This window comes from Lepidothrix coronata, unplaced genomic scaffold, assembly GCF_001604755.1.
Source record: "Lepidothrix coronata isolate B3197 unplaced genomic scaffold, Lepidothrix_coronata-1.0 Scaffold142, whole genome shotgun sequence".
Classification (NCBI taxonomy): Eukaryota; Metazoa; Chordata; class Aves; order Passeriformes; family Pipridae; genus Lepidothrix; species Lepidothrix coronata.
Window position 1 is genome coordinate 346,002 of NW_016690322.1, and position 26,807 is coordinate 372,808.

The following is a 26,807-nucleotide window of genomic DNA, read 5'->3' on the forward strand; positions in this document are numbered from 1 at the left end:
CTTTTATGTGTGACAGAGCATCCAAACAGTATCACAGACCATTCTGATATCTGCACAACAAGGTCAAACCCCACATCTAAACATTAAGTATCAAGGGCAGACTGCCTCAAATATGGATATGGATCAGGCCCCCCAGCTTGGTCCTCACTTCATACACTGACAACTGTGCTTCTGCTACGTTAACCTCAGTCAGCATCTCTGTCACCTACCCCAGTCCACATTCCTGTTTGTTGGCTGGAGGCTTGAATAATTTGTTTTGAAAGTACAAAATCATAACATAATTCATCTTTAAAAAGACATGAGAGTTCTGCTGGTCTGTGCAGAACTCGTGCCTTTGGAGGCATGATGATGAAGAGACTGAGAAATGATGGGAAAGCCTGGCATACGCGACTGAAGACAGGAATTTTAAAAATTACATCCAATGGAATACATTACTGAAGAAAGCTAACTGGAGAAATTACCTGTGAAAATTGACACTCCAGTGTGTCACATTTTCATGATGGAAATCAAGGCATACAGCAAAAATTTTCAAATAGCACAACACACAGTGATGGGGGGGGGAAGGTTGCCATGTATCTGTCTGGGCCTTGCAAGGACAAAGGGTTTTCTGGGTTTGGCTTGGATATGTGACACATTCATGTGCATCAGACTTCTGTTTCCTGAATATTTCAGATTAGTTCTGCACCCACCATGCAAGCTCTTTAACACTTTAAGTGCTGTAACTGACTGGAGTAATACTGTGTCTCTGCTGTTCAGAAATGTTAAGCAATTCTGCCAAATCCTCCAGCTCTATGCAGAGGAAATTTTTAAATGGAAAGAGAAGATATATCAATGGAAATCCAGATGTCTCCATGCAAAGGCCACTGGCATGCCCAAGCATAATGCCACAGAGCTTTTTCAAGAACAATCTGATTCCCAAAAGGCCACGATGTAGTAGGAACAACCCAAGAATGTGAATGTACTCTGCTGAAACAGCTATGCCAGGAACAATATGCTGTTAGAAATGTTTCTGATAAAACTCTGTAACACAGATGTCCTGTACACAGTATTATTATACTGCTTCAAAATCTGCACTCTCAGTCTTTGGGATTGTAAGAATTTTACACCTTTACGTAAATTTAGATATGTTGTATTATCTTGGCATAAAAAAAGAGCTCATTTGCAGATACCATGCAAGAAGATATAAATATTTAGCAGAGTTAGCAGGCACCAAACCACAGATCTTCATTTTTAGGGAGATTACAGAGAAAAGAACTACCAAAGTTATGGATATCAATGCATTGCCAAAATTAATGAGTGTTCCCTATATTAGAGAATTAATGGGACTGGACAATGGGTAAATGGGAATATATATCCTCCCATGCTGCAAAGGAACAGAACAGTATGATCCTGTTAGAGGATGCCTCAAGTCAATATTCTTGTGCTGTACCTTATCTGTGGTCAAAATGCAAATTTCATTTACTAACAGTCCAGCAGTCTTTTCATTCCATTTGCACACTTCTCATTCCATTTGTTTCAGGAAGAGTATCTGCCTCTCATCTTTTTGCAAGTGTTTATATTTTTAAAAAATTGGAATATCACAGTACGTTACACAAAAAAAAAGTATTTCCCCTAGAAGTGGAAACACTTCTCCCTCTCACTCTTTTATTTAGTGTTTAGAAGTTAATTGCATTTTGGTAGTTAGTTATTGCATTACAATAGTTAGCTCTACTAAGAGCTTCATAATTGGAGTGTTGAATATTTAGGTTCAGTAATAATTTTCTCAAGAGTTATCTGTCAACACCCATAACTCATCATAAAACCAATTATGTCACTTCTGGCATGCCTTTCAATACTTTGGTGCCTGCCAAAGTAAAAGACAATAAGATATTTTTCCATGGCTGATCCTTGGTAAGTGGCTCCAGCGGCATTCCTTGTTGGACGTCTGCCATTCGGGCTTTTGGAACTGCATAATCCCAATCCTACGAGGCTACTCCAGCAAGCACACCTCAAAACACAAAAGTATTTTCAAACTTGTTAATTACTCCATTTGACTGGTTACCATGAAACACTGTGCTGAGTAACACTGATGGAATTTATTGAAAAATAGCGTATAATTTTCTGAATATGCATGTGATAACAGTGGAGTTCTACCTGACTTCTGGTCAGGTGGGAAAACCCCTTCTCTGCCACACAGGAACACACTTCTCCATTTTAATACTTAATATATGCATTACAAAACACTTTTGAAATTACAAGGTCTGCAAATCTCACTTAAGATATCACTAAGTTTTGCACTGCAACACAATTCTGTAATGAATATCTCAGTTCTTCAGTGCCAGGAAACCTACAGATTTCTCTCCCTTTGAATGTTTCAGATCAGTCTGGTTCTCACAGCAATTCACCCTAAGTCCACCTTTAAAATGCCAAGATTTTAAGATAAATTGTTCTGACAATTGTCCTGACAAATTAGGTCTTCTAAGCACTCAGATTACAGATCTATCTACTTAATAGCTGCACATTTCTCATTAATTCAGAAACCTCCTCCTTTTCAAAGTGCTCATGCAATTAAGGTAACCACTGATGTCATAGAGTACAAGCCACAATTAGCTGATTATTTGTTTTTACACCAAACCTCATCTAAAAATTATGTTGAAATGTTTACATTGTTACTTAGTATCAAGCCATCCACACTGAAAAAAAAAATCATTAAAGCCCTATTTCCCACAGTGAGATGAAGGGCCTCAAATAATTTCCTGCCCAAACCAACACGAGCTCTTTTCCACCAGCCTGAGTGGCCATACAAGCAAAGCAGACTAAGTGATATGCAGTGAAAAATAAGAATAAAAAGTTACAGTTGAAAACGTTTTCATAAACCATTTCTGAGGAAAAAAAGGCAATTAAAATTATCAAATGTTGAATTTATTATATTTGAATATTTAATTTCTTTTAACATAAAAAACTAGTTTTGTGTGAAAAGTCTTTTGAAATTAAAAGCTAAAGTTTTCTGAAGCAGGTATGATACCTGTTTTACTTGCAACTGCAATGGGGTATACATGCAGTCATTTGGCAAGTACTTGTTAAGGAGCATTAATTTCCAACTGAGGAGTGTAAATTCTAACTACAAGCTAACTTCTCACCAGCCTTTTTTTTCTTTTTCAAATATGAATAGTTTATTATAAAGCTAGAGATTTAACTTGGTCTCATTATTCAGAGTACTACAATGAAAATATGAAGATTTCAGACTAAGGAGTAGCATTAAGGATGCTTAGTTAACTAATTATATCATAGCAGTTCCTTTAAATGCTGAGGTTCTCACTCCACTGCTGCATATGCGATTCATCTTTATAAAAGCATCCTGGGCTACAGTCCGAAAAGTAAAACGGAAATACAGTAATATCCTAGTGCAATCTTCATCAAGTTTTATCAATATTTAAAATATTTCGGTGAATATTTAAACAGGATCAAAATGCTTGAAGTCAACTATCTAATAAATATTTTTCTGTTAGTCAATATTATAGAGCAAATACCGAATTACAGATTTTTCAGATTACACATGGTCCATCACACACTATTTAGTAAATCACAAATTAACTATGCAGTAAATAATCACAGAACTATTTCCCTCAGTCTTTGGGAACAGATTTGGTGAATCTTTTCAGCCCCTTTGGCATTAAGAATGGTTTGAAAAACATCAATTCCATTGAAAGGCCTTCAGAGAAGACTTTTGTCTCGTGGTTGTTCATTAACTGTTAAACTCTGACAAGCTTCAAAACCATGTCTAAGATTATGTGATTTTTTTGTGGGGGATTTTTTTTTTTTTAATAATCAAGCAAACTAACAGTTAATAGTTAGAAACAACCCAAAACACAAAACCCCAAGATCAGTCCCTGTCTATTTTGCCATGGATGCTGAGCCACCCACATGCTAAATCTTCACATGGCTGATCTTTGCTGTTACCAGAAGAAATGTTTCAACAGCAGCTGCTTTTCCAAAAAAAGTAGCTTCAACTAAAGAAAGAAATCCGTGTGGCCTACATTGCTCTGGCTTATAAGAAACCAAATTATAAGAAGTGTATGAACCCATTAAGTTGGGCTCATTTGTAGTCATGCCCCTTTGTAGAAACAGGGCCTGCAGAGTTGACAGAAGAAGCAGCACTTTAGAGCAAGGAGTAATTTTGATTGTATCAATAAATAATATGGAGGGAGTATTATATTGGAGCAACAAGAGGGGAGTCAGAACACATTAACTTTGGGAGCATCCCCTCTGTAGAGCACCCTCTAGAATCACAGGAGGGCCACCCCTTCCTCCCCTGCCAACACCACTGCGACAGCTCATGAAGTGAAGTGCCTGCGCATGTAATATGCCAAAGAATGTTCCAAAGGTGGATCTCAATGAAAAAAAACTCCACAACTTTTAACTACATTCAAACTAATCACGGGGAAAAAATAAAATATTATCTTTCAAAATTATTCACAAATTCAAATTTGGCCTCCTGAAGGAAGGTATGTAAAGGTGAGATCTCCATTTCTCTTACCTTTGCGATGGTCTCGTGCAGACTGAAGGAGGGATCCAGCTCTTCAGTTTTTGTTGCATGTACAGGAAAAAGAGCTTCAGAGAGAAAGCTAGAATTCTGTGAGAAAGAAGTAAGAAGTCTTTTAGGATTCCACATTGATTTCCTCCTTCAAATGCTTATTGGATTTTGTTGAGAGATTGAAAAACCCTTCAAATTGTTCTTAAGTTTTGACAATTATGAAATTTATTTCACTGATCTAATTAACTGATTCCAAGTTCCCGAAAAAGGCAAAAAAGCCCTAAGTCTTATGACTTTATTTCTGGAATGGCAGTTGTCTCTGTTATTATGCTTCCAAAGCAGCTAAAAATTTTGCCTACAGGGAGAAAAAATATCCACACAGTTTTTATTCTGAGCTAAGCAGCAATCAGACATTTTATTAAATATGTTATGATTTAAGTCTTCAAAAGAAATGTAACCACAATAATCAAAGAATACTTTTTTATCTTTTGCAACCATCCTACTTCTCTATACAGTAATACCATCTAACATAGCAAGGGATTTTTGTCAATTCCCTGAAACTATATACTTTAGGTTGACCACTCTTTTAACATGAGGCAATCTTAATACATCATTTGTACAAGATATTAATCTCTTCTTGTACTGTAAGAAAGGGAGAAGTGAGGTTGTAAAATTGCTGTCACATAGACAAAACAAACTTAATCCCAAGGAGTGGAGTGAAAAAAACCAAAACAATAGAAAACAAAACTTCAAGCCTCAAAGGTGCATAGATGCCTAAAATTACACTACATTACATTGCTGGTAGGTTTGCTTGTTAACTTTTTTTACAAATTAATGCCTCCATGATCAATAGTATACCAGAATTTCCATGTTGCTAGGAGATTATTTCCGGTAGAAAGCTCCCATCACCTTCTTTAAAAAAAATAAATATATAATTAGCACTGAATCATATAAATTTTCCGTGTTTACGATGCATCTGTGTGTTGCATAAATTGTCACAGAAGCATCAGAAAAATAAATGAAGTCATTCTTCCCTTCAGGAAAACAGTAAACTTTTATATATATATATATATCTCAGAGAGAAGATGCACAAAGTCATTTATTACAAAAATAAAATACATACTTCAAGATTAACTCATAACACCTATTCATCTTTGTTTTAAGTTTGCACACTAGTTTATCATCTGACTGGGGGTCTGTTCAGGAGCACTATCATTCTGCTGTGGTGGTGCTAATGCTGTTCATCATCATTCACATAATTGCAATCAATAACTTAGAAAGAACCACACTATTTATATTCACTCTAGAGTACCTCACTGAGAGTCAGTGAAGGGAATGACTGATGATTTAGATTTGTTACACCAGATCAGATTATTGTTCCACCTAGACAAATATTCTTTCTCTGGAACATAAAACTTGGTGGACTCCCTGTCTGTAAAACAAGGATATGCTGCTTAGCTGGCTTTTCTCGCACCCCACTCCAGGCACACCTCCCAGCCAAGTTGAGATTACAGCAGCTGGGCCAGGCAAAACAGCAGCCTTTACTTCTGCCCTCTGCCTTTTGAAAGAACACAATGTAAATAAGCAACAATCAGCAAATAGATCAAAACATATCTAGGCATCACAAATGGCAAGTCAGTTTGCTCATGAAGGAATCCAGACCCTGCATGGTAAGATCTTGAAAAGGATCACTATTTGAAATAATCTTGCTCTGCATTTCTAAAAAGAAATGTTTAAAGCAATTGTTGTTCCTTTTTTTCTTTTTTTTTTCCAAAAAGGCTCCTCTATAAAGAACTACTAGAAAGGCCAACTTGCTCTGCTTCTCTTGCCTTTTATTGCCTTTCAAGTACTATCCTCATCAGAGAAAGCTGCATGAACTTCCTACCTAAGACAAGCCCACTCTTTACCCCAGGGAGGATGTGGTAGAGATGAGCCCAAATGATGTTCCAAGAGTACCTCTCAGCATTTTACAGAAAGAGCAAAAGTTTCCAACAGTGAGAAACTGCATCAGACTTCACATTTATTCTTTCAGCAAGCTCACAATAGCAAGTGAGTGTTGGGTTTTGGTTTTTTAACAGCAATTTGATAAGCAAATTTCTAGTAAATATGCACTACAAGAAAGAAATGCTAATCCAAAGAACATTAAAATCAACTATGTTATTCCCTTATGCTTTCCAACCACAGTAGGAGTTATAGCTGCAGTTGTTGTCCTCATACTCTGCCACACACACTTCCTAAACGCAAATCATCTGCCTTCATTCTTAGCCAGGCATTTGTATCCCCCTCAGTTTGTACAATGGGCAGAGTCTCCCATGCACTGTGCAGCTGAATGCTGTGACAATGATGTCAAATTACAGAAAAACTGTTTCAAGGTCAGACGACTGTGAGACATCCTAAAGTTAGGAGGCCCAACTTCCAGTCATGCCTTCAAAATTTTCTACTCAATGTTTATTGCCTTCTCTATTTTTTTCTTTAAGCTCACAGCTATCCAATGGATAAAGAACATTTGCTCTTCTGATATAAAGTTGTGTTTTCATCATACAATCTTTACAATCCTGAAAGGATCACCCCAATAATCCTTGAATTCCCAATGCAATTATTGGTTTCTCTATGAGCTTTTCATAAGTGAAATGAACATGTATTTGGAAGTAGATTTCCAAACCCTCTCCTTGTCTTATCTTCTTTTTGGAATGATCAGTTAACCTGGTCTTTTCAATACTCATTTAATGAAGCATTCTGTGAAATTAGAAAGACATTGATGTTCCACTTTTCAAATAATAGGTCACTTCTGATTAAACTTCGATTGAACATTCAACTTTCAATCTTAAAACAAATTGCTTCCTTTTCTTTTTAATTTGAACCCAATTTCCTGCTGCCCTCGGGTCTTGTGACAGTAATTAATTGATTTATGAATCAATTAAATGGAGATCGAAAATGCAGGTGAAAATCCTTTAAAACCCCAAACGTGGCTTATCTTGCTTATTTATGATGGACACTTGCACTAAAATTCACTTCTGATTTACTAGACTCATTTTTCTAACTTAACTTATCCTTCCTGAACCAATTAAGTGAACAGAATGTTTCACCTTCTAAAGGTACTAAATTTGCCATCCCTTGTGTACTGTCTTATAACATACCTTCAATTTATATGCCAACTTTCAACCAATGCATTTTAAATCATGAATAAAATCCCACCGCATTTCTGGTAATTTAATGTAAAACAGAATAAATACCAAGACATACCTTAAAGATCTATTCTGCCGTCATTAAATTAAAAAAAAAGTTTTAAAATATCAAATTTTACCACACACTCTCTTAGAACTGGAAATATTTCTGTAAATACATTCAACAAACAATTTTTTTACTAGGCCAAGACAATGTTGTCTCTACAACATGTCCTGTTTTCTTGACTACTACTTTAGAAAAAGCAAAATTACCAGTTAGAAGAATTCTGAATTTATAAACTCAAATTATGTAACAAATAATTCCTTAATATGCTCTTATTCCACACCTGAATAGATTTTTCCTGCCTGATGATTATTCCCCATTATTTATAAGAAGGCATTTATAAGAAGCCCTTAATTTGGTGAACAATACACAAATATCTCCAGATTTTTTTTTTGAGGGGGTTTCTTTGTTGTTCGTTTGTTTTGAAAGTAACAGGCAGTGGAGGTTTCTCCACTCAGCAATAATGCTCTGTCTAGAAGAACAATCTCTAGTCTGAAGTTCTTTAATCAGTTTGACTTCACCCTTGTTAATATTCATCTGAATTGTCCATATTTGGGTCAACTTTGTCCTTCAGCCCTTCACAATATTCATGCCACCAATTTTATACTGAATAAAAGCAAAAGACAAAAGGAGGTACTACAGAGCACAACAGAGAAAAAGCAGTGAGAGCAAAAATCCATCTGAAATTTGTACAGGTAGGCCAAAAGTATAAATTTGCTAATCTAACACTGCTGAAGCCTCCAAAGCAAATACACAAGAGAAGGATGAAAGCCAAGAGAAAACTTTTTTTTTCTTCACACAGACCAAAGAATAACGTCTAGAAAATGAGAATTTCGCTGCATCAGGACTGAGAATACAATCTGTTACCTGCCCACATATACGTGTATATATATATATATATATATATATATATATACATGCTATGTCTGTTCTATGAGCTATTAACCTGTTTCATTCTTTCTGCCTTTTTGTAATACAACAGCACAAGAACTACGATCACAGCAACCCGAGGGACACACACAAACGTGCAGTGTCTGGCCAGTAAAACACAAAGTAGTCCCTGCACATGTTCAGAATTAACCTGGGAACACTTTCAGTGAGGAAGCTGAAGTCACCTGGGAAGCACAGTACGAAGTTATGCAGTGCCCAAAACTATTACCCAGAAACCCAGGGGCTTACAATTGCATGAGGACTTGTCTGCATCTGTATTCAAAACCCGTGCCAAAAATTTGTCGTAGCATGAAGGAGAAAGCCCCGTCAGGAGAAAAGATAAAGAGAGAGCAGCAAGAAGAACAAAAACACCTCTGAAATCTGCACTGCAGGCTCTCACTAATTCCTTCTTCCATTTTACCCTAAGTCAAGCAGTTGGCATATGGTGTCTTGGCAGCAAATAAACAACTGCATTTCTTTGTGAAACAGCTGTTTCACCTCACCTAAGCCAAAAGGCCACCTCTTCTTCATTTTCCTTTTTTTTTTTTTTTTTTTCTGCTGGCAGGATGATTGAACCACAGGTTTGACTTTAAGAAGGATAAAAAAAAGGAGTAAGAGAAAAGGGTATTTCACAGACTAAAATATGGCTAATCATCAGCTATCTGGAACACTTTTAGCTTGGGAGGGTGCTGTAGACTGAAGCAGATTTACTGGAAAAGGTGGATTATGTAGCACAGAACATAATGAAGCCAAAGAAGGGTTTGCTAATATGTGAGTTAAATTGAATTGATGGAATAATATCAGGCATTAATGTATTGCACATAGGATTTCTCACCAATAAAAGCCCTTAAAGCTGCAAATATATTGCAGGAGAGAGTTCATGCCTCTCCATCTCACTACTAGGCTGACTTTTCCTTTTCTAGCAAATGGTCTAAATATCTAATTACATATCATCCACCAAAACCAGAAAGGATTATTAAGCGATATAAAAGTTGGTTTTCACTGAAACAAAAGACATAAAATATGTGCTTTACAATTATTTTTATAAAGCAAAGCTTTGCAACTGCCACAGCCTAACACGTATCTTCAAAGTGAGAATGCCCCTACTCTGGAAAATGAGAATGTCAGAAGGAGTTTCTGACAGGAGCCATTTCTTTGGTATTTTCACCATTTCACTTTACTGAAGAACTTTTAGAAAAGAAACAAAAGCAAATCTCTTTTCTGTTTGAATGTTTGGGTAAAGATGTGCAGCGACCTTGTGATGTCACCCAATGCTGGACAAAATGAGCAAGGCCTGCCAAATAAAACTGCACAGAATACAGGAGAGGCAGAATTGGAATCACTGCTGCACAAGTTATCTTATTATTCAACTCAACTGCAGCCAGAAAAACTCAAGCTAACAGTCATCAGGCAGGAAAAGAATATAAACACATTTCTCTCATCTCTTTTAATTTACTGTTTTCTTCCTTGTGTTAGTAAGTGAATTGAAATAATCACTGTAAAGCTACAAATTCACAGACCACAGCACAAAGAAAGCAACTTTTCAGATATCAGGATGCTTTCCTGATACTTATTCCTCTGCAGAGTTTTCCCTTGATGCTTTTTAAACTGAAAGCAGAATCAGCAGTTTAGGTAGGAGGAAGCAGCCCGAGCCAGAAATCTGGAACCTCACAGAGAATCTTCCCAAAGTTTCAGAATGTTAGAAATAGGAGGCTCAGTTCAGACTCACTACATCTAAAAGTGAACAGTTTTTCTTGGATGTGTTGTGTGAAGGATGCAAGAATATTTTATGATCAATTGTGAGCATTCAAAATGCAGAAACATGCAGTGCCAGGAAGGTCATCCTAACAATGTCCTGCTGTAAGTCATGAACCCCAGTGACTATGTCTTTCACAATCACAAATATTATCAGTCACAGTGTTTTTATTTCCTGATTCAACACTTCCTATTACCAGTTTTTATTTTTAGTGCTCAAAAAAAATATTTATTACTCCAAATGAAGAAATCCGACGTTAGCTGCCGGACAGATGTTGTGTAGGAGGCTCAGAAAGAATAAAAAGTGGCTTTTGCTAAGAATAATAATGTCTTCAAGGACAGTATTTATTTACTGAAAGCCTTATCAACCAGTTCTTTAATAAACATGATAAGATATATGAAATATTGCAAATTTTATTTGAGAGCATGAATCATTGATTCAAATTAGAGCTGTTTGATTGTCCAGTGATTTGACTTTTTCCCCCCAAGTATTAAAAGACAAAACTGAGTGTCACACTACTAAGAGCTACTGACACGAAACAAATTTTGATACTTACTCTAGATACTCTGCCAGAAAATTTTAGTTGGTCTATTGAATTTAACCACTCAGAAGGACAATGGTAAAACATTATTGTGAATGCAACATGCCATTTACTTCTCTGAGGAGAACAGATATTTAAGTGGCATCTTTCCTTAGATAATACATATTTCCAGTAACTAGATGTTTCACTAGGCTATCAAACAGAAGCAATTAACTGGTGTCTAAACAAATTTCTCATGTTTTCCCATATCCCACTGACCCTGTTAACTTCCAGGCTGTCTTTCTTCTACTAACTTTCAACAGCCCTCAGTCAATCCCAAGAAACTGAAGAGCCTATGAGAGAATCTGCAAGGACAGAGTTTACAGCAACAACATGTACTTACGCAGTGTGAATGAATGCTAAAGAAGCTGTGTGGTTTTGTTGGCATAAGGTAGGTTTATGCAAACAACTTCCCCCTTCTGGATGCACCATGGAATGTTTGGGACATCAAAGCACTGGGATTCGTGAGACCAAACAGATTTTTTTGGAACAGAGTAATGCACCCAGTTGATGAGGACGTCATCAGTTTCACTAGCACTGGTGTAATAAGAAAGATGCTCTGCCATGAAATTAAGTAGCTAAATATTCATATTATTCAATAAAACAAGTCAAGCAATCAATTGAACATCAAACGTATTTTGTCTTGTAAAACATTGTGTCATTAACCTTAACAATTTCAGCATGTTCTCACTATCAAATTCAACTAAATTAGCATCCAAGTGAACAGATGGACTAATGTATTAATGAATTACTGGTGAGTACTACACTAACCCTTGACTGAACTGCGAAATTAAAAAACACTAATTTATGCTAAAGACAGAAAAGAGAAAATACATCAGTCAGAAAAGTACAATATGAATAAAAAAAATCTTAACTATTGTAAGGACAATATAGCCTATGAGTTAGAAAGACAGCTGTGGTTTGGACCTACCTTAACAGGTAGTCCCAAGGCAATCTGTTGGGGACTCTTCAAACTATATTTTGTTATACACTGGCAGTTCACCACTTGTCCGTGAACAAAAAATGAAACCTCTCTCTTCACTTTGATACAACTGACTCCCACTGCTACACCTTGTTGACTGTAAAGTTCTACTACATAGTTAATACACTCTTATCAGCAGCAAATGCAACAGCATCAAATTCTCCAGAGACAGTTCAGAAAAGGAAATCCTGGGTTCCCAAGCAAACTGCCATTCTGAGGCTGATACACATTTGCTCCTTTGAAAAGACTTTCTGGTATACTAAGCACACTAGTACTTTGATTCTTTCATAAATGCATGAAACATCTCCTGTAACTCCCTATGGGCAACTACCAGATGTGTTATTTCCTTAAAAAATTTAACATATACCAGAAAGACAGGAGAAGTAAAAGAGGGAATGCAGGGAGCCATGCAGAGCTGTATTTTTAGATGGAAAAGCTACCAAATTGCAGATCATCTTAGCAACACACTGCTGTTATGCAAATTCCCTATTAGTCTACATACAGAAGGAGAAACATGGCTTCTGTTTGGGCTAAGAATCTTCTTGGAATTACAGACTCAAATAACCAGTGCTAATTCTCTTCTAAGGACATTCACACATATGTCCCAAGCCCTGAAGTTCTCTCTTGAGCAGCTAAGGCTGGTAAGCACATTGTGTCTTCCTATATGGTCTACCCTGATCCTTCAGAGAAAATAATGCCATGATTCTTCTAATCAAATTCCTTGATAAATATACTTGGCTCTGATTAATTAATTGGTACTGGGTGACACTTGGTAAAGGAGGACACAGAAAATAACATAAAAAACCAGCAGAACATTTACCAGAAGGGCCTGGTCAGCTGCAGATAATTTAAGCAGTCAGTCAGAAATCTCAAGACTACCTGCCTTGCCATACTCTTTCCTGACTGGATAGGGACTGGAGGACACACCAGAAGTAAAGGAGAAAATTATCTGTATATGGAGTAACAATGAGATTTATGATGTGATGCAAAATGGTGAGATAACTGCATTAGGAATACAGAGATCCAAAACTTCAGAACATAAAAGTTTGACTTTAAGCACTGGAACTGTTTGACCAGTGAACCACATTAGTAATACAAACCCAGCTCTCAGTAAAGGATATCATAGGTCAGATAACTCAGGTTTGCTTTAGATGTACACACACAGTTACAGGTTGTGCTTGTGGAATTAAAATTATATCACAGCCTTTGCTTCCTTCCACAGTGCCATGTTGATTATATATACAGATGCATATACATACAAAAATAAAGTGTGTCTGTGTGTGGTACGAACACCAGCTTCCCATTCACTTTAAAATGACACAAGGCAGATGCACTGAAGAGCACTCCATGCTATCTAAGCCCTCTCTCTAACATAAGCACATCAAAGAGACAAGAGCAGCATGCAAAGTTCTCTCCATCAAGGACAGTTCCTCCGTTTCTTTTCCTCTAACAAAGGAAACTTGGAAAGCTTTTGATTTCTTTTGAAAGAAGTGCATGATGTGTCAGTCTAAGCATGTAAACACTGAAATCAAGAAACTGCAGTAAGTTTCCCCAAAGAGTGATTAAAAAAAGGAAGAAAAGAGGGCAGGATGGGGGGAAGGGAGGAAGCAGAGGCAGATGACAAAAACAACTGAAAAGCCACATTCACTGAAGAGTTAAGATTTAGTGGCCTCTGTTTTACAACAGTGTGAGTGAAAATCACTTTTAAGGGCTCTAATGAAAGTTGAAAGTTACCTTCAGAAAGTTATGCATATTTCAACAGAAATAAAAATCATTATGCATTCTCTCTAAAGAGGATACAATCTCAAACTGTCAAAATTCTAAACTCTTCTACATATATTACATACAAATGCCTTCTATAAAGAAACCTCTTTTCATTTTTCTTCTAAATTAGCTTAGTGGTCCATGGTATTACACTATCTTGGTCTAGTCTGTGAATAATGTGACAGGCAGTTTTTATACTTCTTGCCTGTACTTAAGTTTGAGTGAAGATACGGAAAACAACTTTTATGGCCTAGGTGTAAAAGTAAATGTTCTGTAAGTCCTGCATACCCAAATGTGGACTTCTGCCATGAAATGTTTCATGCCAAATATGTGTTCATCAATACATAACAACAACAACAACAAAAGGTGTGGGGTTTTCTTTTTAATAATGTGCATGCGCAGTAATTGGTTTTATTAACAACTAAATGATAATGCTAATGTTGATATAACCTACCACAATATCACAGAGGGGATTTAAGATTCTGTGTTATCAGATAGGAATCATTATGTAATAGGATGCTCCAAGAAGGATGAATAATATGCAGACAGCATAGGAAATCATCTAGCTATAATTTAAAAACCACCTGATTCCTCGTGAAACTGCTGACTGCAATGACACAAATATGGGTAATAACATTCAATTTCCATCCTGAAAAAGGCTCAAAATACACCTGTACCAGCTTAAGTTTGCAAGTGATTGAATCAGCCTCAAAATACTAAACCGCTCAATGTTGTTTGATTTACAATGATAAAGAAACAATCAAATCTCTAACTGAAACCATGGAAAATCCAGTTTATATTTTCTCTTGTACCCAAACATTAGGCAGTCACAGCAAGGTTCTGTTTCTCAGTCTCTGTGATGTACTTATGCTCCAGGACTTCAGCAGCTGTGCTATAAACTGTGCTGTGAAAAAAACAACCAAAATAAATTAACTTGCAACTAGGGGGTTGGTTGTTTTCTCATTACACAATACACTTCCAAATATAGAGGTTTTATAAGCTACTTTTCTCTGTCCCTTCTCATGAAAGAAAAAAGGCAAGTGTTGCCATCGGAATGTTGACTCCAGCAGAGCAAACTACATTTTTAAGGTGTTCCACTGGAAGGACAGAAAATTATAGAGATGATGCTCGTATGAAAAAAAAATCCAGACAAACAAGGCAAAGCTTAAAGAAATAAGGTAGAGAAATAAAAGCAGTGTAAAGAGGAGTTATGGATAAACTTCTGAAGTACTGAGTCTCTCCAACAGATAAAACTATATAAAACTTTAGCTAGAGACAGGAAACAACACAAAATTTTCAAGACTATGCTGTTTTTATATAATAAATGCAGTGTAAAAATGAAATGAAGGATTTATGCCAAACAACATTTTAAGACATGGATTCATATTTCTTTCTCACTCATGTCTCCAGATATAAGAAATTTCATACAAGTTAGCAAGTAAGCAGTCACTGTGACTAAAAGCATTTTCTGTTACCACAGCCACATATCTGACTAATGAAACTTTTAGTGCTGTGAAGTTTTGATAATTTTAAATGCTTTTTTTTTTGTATTGTGTCGATCATTCACAAGAGCAGAGTTTAGTCTGCAGTGAATGTCACTTCATATGGAAGAACACAGTCATCACTCTCACAACTGAAATAAACCATTTAATACTAGAATTTCCGATAACATGCAAATTTAAAAAATGTCAAAAAACACCAGAGAAGGATAAAAAAAGATGTGTAAGGAAAGAGAAACAACATAAGCTATAAGTGATAGAGCAGTATTTTCTATTACACAGGCACACGATCCATGTATATCCATTCAAAAATAACTAAGATAAATTCAAATGGAAACTGAATACGTGTTCTTCAGATCATACACCACCATACCCAGTGTTTTCAGAGTTATTTCTAATTTACAATCAGGTAACCAAGAGCTGAGTTTTAGTCATGTAGATGACATGTTTTGTTTACAAAATTGAAACACTACAGGTAAAGAATTTATATCTAAGACACTAAGCAGAGTTGTGAAGAACAGTGATGTGTCCAAACCTGCACTTTTGTCTGTTATATGCATATATTTTCTGTCATTATGGAGGATGTGTATGTATTATACCTGTTACATCATTTTTTGGTTTGAAACTACATTGTCATACAAGCATTCAAAAGAAAAGAAATAATCCATATATGGAAAAAAAAATCAGAATTTACTCACTTGCTCCAAGTTTGTTATTACAGATGTATTGATGCTCATATGATTAATTTGATTAATATCCAGCTTTTACTGCAGTACAGAGAGTAATTAAGACAAGACTGTGATCTAAGATCTCTTTTCGTTTATGTTGCTCTTCCTTGTTGATGTAAAGCTAAGTGAATATGTTTCTAATACTATTCTCTGCTGAGGTGAAGATTAATAGAATCATGGCCTTCAGTAATAGCAACTCTGATTTAAAGTCAACATTATGTCTCTCTCTGGAGGCTCTACATAGTCACTTGGACGCAAATGAACCATTACCTTTAATAGTATGACTCCTCCTGAAAGTAAGAGAATCAGCAGTAGTAGGAAAATCTGATTAGCCTTTCTCCTAAAACATTACAAATCAGAATGTGACCCTCATGTGGAGTAAAAGCCAGTGCACCAGAAGGTATAAGGACAGGAAGGCTTTCTTCAGCAACTGCAAGAGAATCCTTGGAAACTGGTGTAATACTATGTTTTTTTCCACTTGAGAAATTCTTCCAAGTTTACTTACTTTGAAACTAAAATGCTGCATATTTCCTGCTAGCGAATAAATGAGCTGCATTTCACTCAGTGCATTTTTATAGTAGTGGTTGAATTCTCAGAATGCACTTTACTGGCTCACAGATGTGACCACGGGCATTTGCCAGGTAGATTTAACCTCCCTGAGGCTGTGGGTCACTGTATTATGCAATTTCAAGCCAGACAGTTTTACTTACTCTTCTGGCCTGAACGTTTCCTCTTACAACTTTTATTTCCTCTTATTTACTCCTCAGGTTCCTGTCAATGAAAGGCTTTTATAACCTTCTCTCTGCAGACCAGCACTGCACTGGCTGTATAAGAAATGCATTTCTAAAGCTGACCTGCAGCTGCTGCTCTGTAGGCAGGATACAAGCACAGGTCTTTGGGCTTTTTTACTCTAAAAAAGGTTTTTTTGACTGTGGAATAGCATCAGTTTTACGTGACACTGCATGCTGGCTGACAGGTGGGTAAGATAAACAACTAATGTATATTCCAAAGGAAGACCAATTCCTGAGCAGGTCACAGCAGTGGAAGGGAGAGCAAAGGAAACCAACCTGGCAAAATGATAGTCTACAAAAGCATGTCAAAACAGCTCATTTCTGAAATCTGCTCTCCCCAATCTTGTTTTGCAATGAAGCTGACAAAGTTGAGGCATAATTTAAAAAAACTGAATGGCTTGGAAACAAACAAACAAAAATCCCTCTCTGCAAACCAACAGATTATTATCAGTCGCTAACCTGCATAACAGAAATTCCTAACAGTGTTTATTAATATGGCTGTAAACAGAATAATTTATCTGCCTTATAATATCTCTGTTTGATACAATGAACAGAATCCACAATAAACAATTCCAATAAGCACCAAAAATAAACAAGCTTGCTTGTTGATAGAATACAGGAAAGACAACAAGCCTATCTTCTGAAGGACTGTTAACAATCAGTGCAATAAATAATAAGAACAGAGCAAATAATCCAAAATTAATAATTTTGAATAACTTCACTTTTAGGAAAAAGGTCCACCCTCTTACCAATAGAAATTTACACATTTTGCCAAGCAGATTTATTTCTCACATCAAATAGATCTCATGGGGTCAAGGTCTCCTATGGTCTGAGAAGTGTAGCACATCTACTTCAAGGTTGCAGATTACACCTACTAAGTTTATGTCTAGGAAATGATTTTGCAAGGACAAAAGCTGAGTTTTTAACAAAGAACCAAATTTACAGTGTCATGTTTAAGCAAATAGGGAAACACTTCCTTTTATGATTTTAATTACATTGCTGAGTCATTCCGTGGAACCAAAAATGCATATTTACAAGGTTAACTGAACACGAACAATAACTGTGGATTAAAGTAGACAATAGCCAAAGGAACCTTCAGTGTCATATTGTAAATGTTGCTGGGAAATACTATTTTGATATACTGAAGTTTGCAGATTCTTTCTCATGCACTATAGATCCTAAATACACAGATCTTGAATGAAAACTACGTGGAGTAGCTGCTAAGTGACAACAAAAATTCACTCTGGACCAAAAGCCTGTCATAAACATTGCACTCATAAGTCTTCCGCCTTCACATTTTCCTTACAGCCTTTGCCTTGTGTTTAATCTGAAATGGAAAACTTTGCCTAATAGGTGCCATGAAGTTTAGAACACAGAAGTCTCCTTATTTATATAAATTCTTGACTTAATCTATTTCAATTTACACAACGACATGACAGCAATGCTCTGTATTTGGCACATCTCTGCTTTGTTTTGCATCTATGAAAGAGAAACATTAGCATGCAGTGTCAGGAAGCATTCCAGTTCAGCCCAGCTTCAGCTTTGTTCCTGAACTTGGAAAGATGTGTGCATATGGAGATGAGCACAGTGCAAAAGAGAAATGAGGAGAATATGAAGTCAATGCATCATTACATTTCCAAGAAAACACACACCTTTTCTCATGCCTATTTTATCTTGGAATAACTAATACCCCAAGTTTCCTGATCTTCAGCTGACCAACTGAGAATATTTGAGTTGTCCAGGGGCAAATAACCTACAGTAGTGAAAGCTGAGGAAGGATAAACTTTCCTAACAGTTTATCTGTGTCCAATTCCCACCCAGTCCCCAAACAGTGAAAAATGCCTCTTCCTTCCACTTACCTCGCAGAGGCTGCTGGACTGAAAAAGAACATGGTGTTTTGAGGACTCCATCAAGATCTTTACCACCAACATTTATACTACAGAATCATATTTTGCCACAGTATGAAAATGGATATAAAATTCATTTTGAAGCCGGTATCATCCTACTGTGCAGTAAAAAATTATACACCAATACCTGTTTCCTCTATGTTGAAAACAGCCTGAAAAGGTGGGTTAGATGATATGTAACCTATAAAACTATCAGAATTATTAACATTTTTAACATAATAACATAACGCCCTCCAATTTTTATCTGTTTCTTTGAATACCATATCCCTGCAAAACCAGTCCCTTTGAAGCTCTGTGGTAATCCTCTGGAGAATTAAAAAAATGCTCTTACAGGAGATAACTTTCCAGTACAACATGCTTGTCATGTGAGGATATAACCTGAGAAAATATAATTCTATCTCTCTGTTATTTTCAGTTTGTCCATTTTTTATTCACAGCTACCTCTGAAGTTTTGATGTCCTCGTAAGAAAACTGCGTGGCAGGTACTCCGAGATGGTTGATGAAATAGTCTGAATCACCCTGTATCTGCACAGAACTCACATTAGATCCTGGACATCTAGTCTTTTCCACACAATTGAGGCTCTGGCTCTGAAAAAAAAAAAAAAAAAAAAAAAAATCAAAGCTCTACTTATTTGCAACCAGATTCTTGACTTGTAGCAGCATCTCATTTACATGGCATTCTTTGGGTTGAAGCATCTTGAACAAAGCAGAGAATGAAGTTTGCTGCAACATGGCTGAGTTTTTCAGAGGAAAAAGAAAGTAATATTTAACTGAGATGTTAGGAGAGGGAAGAGAAGCAGCAAGGAATGTCCCATATTGGCCAGGATATTAGAGGTCATCATGGTTCCATTTGGAAAAATATTTTGAGGTCTTTAATGGCTACTAAGGAATCAATTCTTTATTCAGTTATAGCATGTTCTGCTACAACAAAAAGTCGAATGAGATGATCATATTCAAGGTATCTATGGTCACTGAAATGCTGACAATGTAAAGAATTTGCTGCAGTTGCAGAGTAGGACTTAAGAGAAAAACATAATTAAATGGCTAAAGATATATAGTACACATTTTCTGGGTAAGTTGCTTAAAACAATTCTTGCCAGTGACATCTTTGTATTTCTTTCTCGTTAAGTATTTAATGGTGAAATCTTAGCAACAGAATTGTAATAAATGTAAGATGAGAACTGGAAAATAAGCCCCAGACTGAGTGCTAGATACTAGTGTAGCTTTCAAATATATCAGGTAATTAAACACTTAATAAACAGTAGGCACAAAGGCTTTCAACATCAATTATAGCAAATAAGCTACTTAGCTTGTTAGCTTTTCAAGAATGTTAGGAAGTTGAAGTACTGGGATTATTTGCATTTAGGTAACAGTTTATATAATATAACAACTTCCTCATATCTACCTACTAAATTACTTGTTTGCTACCAGAGCAGTGTAAGATTAGTTCTCCTTTAACATTAGTACAGCAAATTCTGTACATTAAAGTCCTGAGGTTGTCAGGAAAATGTTTTAAGAGTTAGACAGAGACAAATCATAGTATTTTTCCGTCTTAAAATTAGCATAATTATTGCTTCACAGTTTCATTTCAGTGCTATGAAGAATGCAATTGCATATTACCCAGTCTAAATAAGGGCTGCAGATTCTCACAGAAAATTATTTTTAAATACCTTCAAAAAATAGCTTCTATTTCGTAAGTATTTTTGAAAGATGGTTATATCACTCCCTTTTTTTGTTAAACATTTCTGTTCCTGCCATTCTTACATAAATTCACAGTTGTGCAAGGTCCATCCAAAAAGTTACGACAGAAACAGCAGAAGTCCAAACCATAAACTCATTTCCAAAAATGTTTTTAAATAACCACACCTGTATCTTCTACAATCTTTCCCACTCAAAACCACTGCATAGGACACATCCACCCAAAAAGCCATGCTTATAATTTTATGGATATAAATGTATAGAAGATCCACTGCTCCTTTCAGGAATTTTAAGTGTTTAATGCAGTATAGTGCAGCTTGAATTAGTCTCTCCTCACTTCCTCATACTGCCCAACACAGCTGGCCAAGTTTCATAAATGATGAATAGCCTGTTCTTTCTTTAATGTTTAAATCTTACTGAATTATGTGAAATACAGCTTTTGACGGTTAATTCTGAACATACACCAACCCCCAATTCTGAGAGCACACCAGGAACTGAAGCAAGAGATGTCATCCTTTTCAGAAACCCAGAATGCAGCCAGCATTCTGCCCCTCAGAAAACACCTTGGCACATTCAATTTCAATCCAATATTTGAATAATTTGATTATTCAAAAAGCATTAAGAATGCTTCTAGAATAAATTGCCAGCTACATGCAGCTAACTCTCTATGGTATAGAGTAGCCAAACTACATTTCTTCAGCTAGTGAGCCTGACAGTAAAAACACACACTAGGCACTATTTAGAGCACTCAGCTGCTCAGGCTGGGCTTCAATCAAGCCACTGGTTAGCCAGTAATCATGGAGTGCTTCATGTCAGTGCAAGGATGCACATGCTATTCATAATTGAATAATTTTATTTCTCTGGAGTTCATTTTGGGTTTTAGCATCATGTTACAGGTTTATATTACAAATTCAAGAAAATGAAGAGTACCATATGGCCCATTAAATACATTTAATTTGGGTTAGTGTTCTAAAATAGATCTGACACATCTAAAGTATAATCAAGTGTTACTTCATTGCAGACCTTATTCTACCACTAATTAGAACTAAGCATTCATAGGTGCCTTCTGCTATGATGTTAAGATCCTGGTATAAACAAAAGCCTACTATATAAAAAAAATAATTTATTGGCCACTTCGATAGTTCACTTTCCACCTAGAAACAAGTACCAGTCATTTAGATATGTATGCAGCTTTACTGAAAACACCTGAACATTACTTATTGACCCCTAAGGGCAACATGAAGACTTCTACTGAAATTGTTCTGTACCTCTGCAAAATCAGTCAAAGATAAAATGCATTTAACTCTCAGAAATTTTCCCTAGTTGGGTTTTTCATTATTACCACAGTAAAATGTAAGATGTTCCTTGCACACACACATATTCCGTTGAGAGGACCGTCTTGTCACTAGGAAAATAAATTTCCCCAAGAATTAGTGTTTATTTAAAGTCATCAGGGACAAGGAATTTCGTATCATCTTAAATCTTCTGATATTCCTGACAGTACAGGTGATTCTCGACTAGATCACCACAGCACCCAAGGATCACCATCAGCCACTTGGAATTCCCCCACCACAAAACCACCTGTGTTTTCTTACACAAAAGCACTGCACCTGGAAATTCCAAGACTAAAGTGTTTCTTAGACTGTGCAGGAAGATAATATTGTATTTTCACAAGGAAAAACTGCCCGTTAGATAAACCACGTGGTTTAAAAATAATTGCTCTTTGAACAAGCCTGCAGGTTCCTGCAGGACAGAGAAGACCTTTTTCACCCAGGGGGAAGAGGCAACTGAAAATGGTGACAAGAACAATGCTTTTAAAAGGCCAGGTCAAATCGAGATTAGCCAAGACCCAGTTCTGACATATTCAGATTTCCACTGAACCAAGAAAAAAATCTAACTACACAACACAAGCTGCCAGACATAAAACTCCAGTTTTACTTTTCAAAAAACTGTTAAGTAAATTTTGCCTTTTCATAGTGACTTCCTAACGAAACTGGGAAACTAGAATACAGCAGTTATAAAACAAAGCATGGAGAAATACCTATGCTGGTGTGAAAAATTTAAATATATTGTTATATATTGTACTGCTTTGCAAATTGACATTTTTTATTTATTTTATAGCTAGAAAACATAAGACAAGCACAAACCTGTATTTCTTGTTCCAGGCTTTGGTTTCTGTTAAAGCAGCATTTATATTCTTTTAAATAATTATCGTTTTTTAAAGAAATATGACTATCAGTGAAAGGTCTATATAATAAATGCGACTTCACAGGACTAAACAAAATTTTAGATGCAAAATTTACATCAAACTGGTAATAAATACAAAGGCAAGGTAGTAAAAAATTATATAGTCTAAATTTAATTTTGTATCCTGGACTTTTTCTACATTTATCTACTGACAGTCTCTCTCTGATTCCTGATGCTTGTTATACAATTCTGAATTACATTTATCCTTCCTATACCTAAATTGAAGTCATATGCCTCATTAACTCAGATGTACCTGTTGCCAACACCCAGGACAAACTGCTAGGAATTTTAATGGCTTTTTTAAGAAAGGTAAAAATCAAGCAGGTATGCTCCCATTTGATAAGAGAACTTCACGATAATCAAATATTTAAAGCTAAAATTACATAGCACGAATTATATAAGTGGCAAGACTGCAATTGGAATGGCATCAGTGGTTCCAAACACCTCAGTACCTTAAAAATATAGAATTATAAGATTTAATAAAAATAATCAAGAAACTATTGAACACAGCTGTGGTAGCTGTGTTTCTCCAAAGATTTCACTTACTCCAGACTTCCATACTCATCAACCAGAAAATACTTCATTACAACTTCTTCCACATTTTCTCATCAGCACAGATAAAGGCAAACTCTCCAACATCTCAGGTGAAATGACTTTAAAGACTGAATTTCCCTGACCACAGGCTCAGCCTCAATATTCAGTGAACTACTGTTATTGATAATAAATTTCAGAAAACAGCTTAAGATTGTATTCCATTACAATGGGCCCAGCAAAGAAAATACTATATTAACAGAGGGAACCTGTCCCCACACCCAACTCTGAACACACTGAAAATTTTGGATGCTTTTTTCCTTTAGAGCTTATATTTTTAAAACTAATTTTCAATATAAACAATTTTTGAGCATGGAATGGTTGCATTTGTAAGTAAACAATGTAGTCAAACTATTTTTTGATTATGTAAAAAGTTGTACTTTCCTGGACTTAATAGTGTTCATACATTTTCTTCCTATTAATCAGTAGCAGGAACACTGGTCAGTGTTAGTTGTCACATAAATAATGAGATACTGTGAAACCTAGGTTTAACAAAATGCAAATAATTGGTTTTAGTACAAAACACTAATACTTTGGGACTTGATAAGAACTGCACGACTTCCCAAATGTTTTGTGCTGTAGTAATGTTTGTTGCCAATTTAAAAACACTGCTTAAGTGGGTAAAAGGATTAGGATTTGACAACAAGACCTCATTTTCAAAGGGGTTATATTTTGTACTCCACGTAAATAGTTGTGGCTTGTAAATCATTTTAAATGCCTAAAGGCATTCTCATTTTATAATACACAGAGTTAGAAATACTGTGAACCCATTTCAGTGTAGTCTAACTCTGCGGTGATCATTTTTGGGATGCACCATTCAGACCCTCCAAATGGCTATTAAATAATTCATGCCAGTGAGATTACAGTCTTGCTTCTCCGTAGCCCACAGGAAAAAAAAAAAGTTACTCATCACTCTAAATGGGACAGATATGTACACTCACTCTATTATTTGAAGAATTATATCATATTTCAGGATCTCATAAGTGTCCCAAGCAAGACAGTCATTGGGAGGTTGGATGTCAAATGAATATGCAGAAATATATTGTTCACATTGGTCTTCAATACAGTAGCACAAAAAGAAAAAATCAGGAGAGAAAGTTTCCACTACAAACTTTCCAATAAAAATGAGTTGAGGCTCACTTTGCAAAGTAAACCATGAAAATAAATGTATGGAGTTTTAATGACCAACACTCCCCCAGCAGTGTGCACAGCACACGCCTGCAGAAGCTGTTTCTCACTCAGCTGACCAGATGGCTCAAGCTACCCCAGCACTCTGAACTAGTTTTAAAAAACATCACAAAAACAAACCACACACAGAACAAAATCTGCACTAGCACTGCAGCACCTAATGTTAGAAATTAGGTCTAGAGTTGGGTGTAACACTGATACTACAGTTTGTTACTACTGTAATTTACATTTCCCAAAATTATCAGCATTCCTATGTCACAGTTTCTTTTACTAAACTACATAGAACTCAGGACCTGTAGCACTTCTACCAGAAACGTTTCCTTGCACTACTTCCCAAACAACTGCACTTGCCAAAGTGCAAATCAGCTCAGCAAAGACACCCTCATGAGCCTTATCATAAAGCTGACCCAGAAAAGCAGATGCATCAGCTCTGCACAGAAGGTCAACCTGCCACCCTTTCCCCATGCAGAGGTTTGTTTAACTGTGCTGAGAGCTACAATCTGCTATTTATGAACACAACAGAAACTAAAGTGGTTTACCAGAAAAAGAAAATTCATTTAACCCTGTAATACGTGAACAAATTACATGCCACATATTCCCTACCCCTCCACACATACTGCCAATATCCAATACTATGTCAGCTCTTTTAAGGAACCCAAGAATCCTACTGCATCATCCTGCATGTCTCCAACAATGCCCACGGAGGCAGGATAGACCCATAACAACACATTGTCCAAGAGGGGACACATATATAAATAAACATGGTATAACCAGTGCAATGGTCAGGCTTTTAAAGTGGGGGAGAAATCTGTGGTCAAAATCTCTAGTTTTATTACTCTAATCAAAGACCAGAGTAAGTTCAATTTTAATAGACACGAATGGGCAGGGCACACTGAAAATCAGATGTAATACTCTGGAGGAACTCTCTTGATACATTGGTAAACTATTGCAAATCTTCCCTCATGGCAGCAGCCTGGAACATGGCCAAAGGAATTTACTGCTGACAAAGCTTTACCTTGCCCCAAAACCTCTGCTCTGACACTTAAACTTCTCAATAGCAACTATGCATGAACAAATCACTCCCTTCCCAGCCACACACAAAAACCATTTTTCATTCTTTGAAATGGAAAGTCACTCCCATTAGTCCATACAGAGCATGAAGGTCAATAAACTACCATCATATTTTTCATATAAAAACCCTCTTCTGGACTTCAGTGGGATTGAGCAAATGGTATAATAACAGTACTTGCACTTAAGATATCGAGTATCTGTATAAATTGAATTTTTCAGAAAGATCATCACAAAGCAGATTTATTTAAGTGTGTCAGCACCACAAATTCAGATCTCCAGGCTCCACTGGGAGATAAATTAAATGATCCAAAAGATGTTAAATGATTTTATTTTCTACAGCAGTAGGACAAATGGACCACTGTAAACCCTTACTTAGGTGCTGTAATACTCTTTCCCTGACTGGATTCTTCCTACTTTTATCTACTTACACCATAAGTAAGTGTCCTTGGTATTGCCTCTGTACTGGACAAGAAAACAACAGTCAGGAAAGGATGAGAGAAAATGCCAGAGGAGGGAAAGCCAGATGGTCAAATGACTCTTTCTGGTTTCCACAGAAGTCCACTTGACCTTGGTTCCAAGAAGTATGAAATATTAACACTTTGGAAAAAACGAATGGAATAAAACGTTATTTTAGCCAGATACATGAATCCGACCTAGTCCAAGGAACTTGGAAAAGATTTTCTACAAAACACACAGGAGTCAACTACTACCTAAAACTCATCATACATCCAAATGATGTGTTCCCTTTGTACCCTGAAAATTAATACCTGAGGTATTTCCAAACCTGAACTATAGTACTGAACAGGGATATTGTAATTTCTATGTACTGTCATGTACCAGAGGACTAAAAGCACATTTAAATTTTGTTAAGAAACTGTGGGGATTTACTGTTAACAACATTTCAGGGATATGTCAGCACTTTTTCATAAGAAGCATGCAAAAGCCAGAAAGGCTGATAATATACTTTATTTCAGAACTGATTAGTTCAGAGCCGTAAGACAGAAAACTGATAGCTTTTAACTACTGCACAATATAATCTTAGAAAAATATAACATTATATGTCAGGTTTAATCCTCCAGATTCTGATCTTCAAAAGTTAATTTTGATGCAATAAAATGAAACTTTCTGAAACAATGTACACACGGTACATAACGGAGAAATGTTTGCACTGCACACATTGAGAAAACAAATTGACAAATCCAGTAAAGTGCAACTTAAAGCTATTTACTCTGATCAGGTAAGGAAGACTAATGAAGGTTAAATAAATGTATTTTTCGGAATAGTAAATAATACATGAACTTTTAAAGGTACAGATTCTAGTCAGTAATGTGGAA

At 36.2% G+C, this 26,807-nt stretch overlaps 1 protein-coding gene across 8 annotated transcripts in view; it reads right to left on the reverse strand.

The window, feature by feature from the left end:
• The window catches only part of NAALADL2 (N-acetylated alpha-linked acidic dipeptidase-like 2), a 469,384-nt gene that overhangs the window by 62,875 nt on the left and 379,702 nt on the right, over nt 1–26,807 (reverse strand). For all 8 annotated transcript variants that reach the window (XM_017827775.1, XM_017827774.1, XM_017827776.1 and 5 more), the window contains 2 exons: nt 19,120–19,266; nt 4,517–4,612 (listed from right to left, as the gene is read on the reverse strand). In XM_017827775.1, the coding sequence (XP_017683264.1) occupies nt 4,517–4,612; nt 19,120–19,266 (243 nt within the window). The remainder of the gene's footprint in view (nt 1–4,516; nt 4,613–19,119; nt 19,267–26,807) is intronic.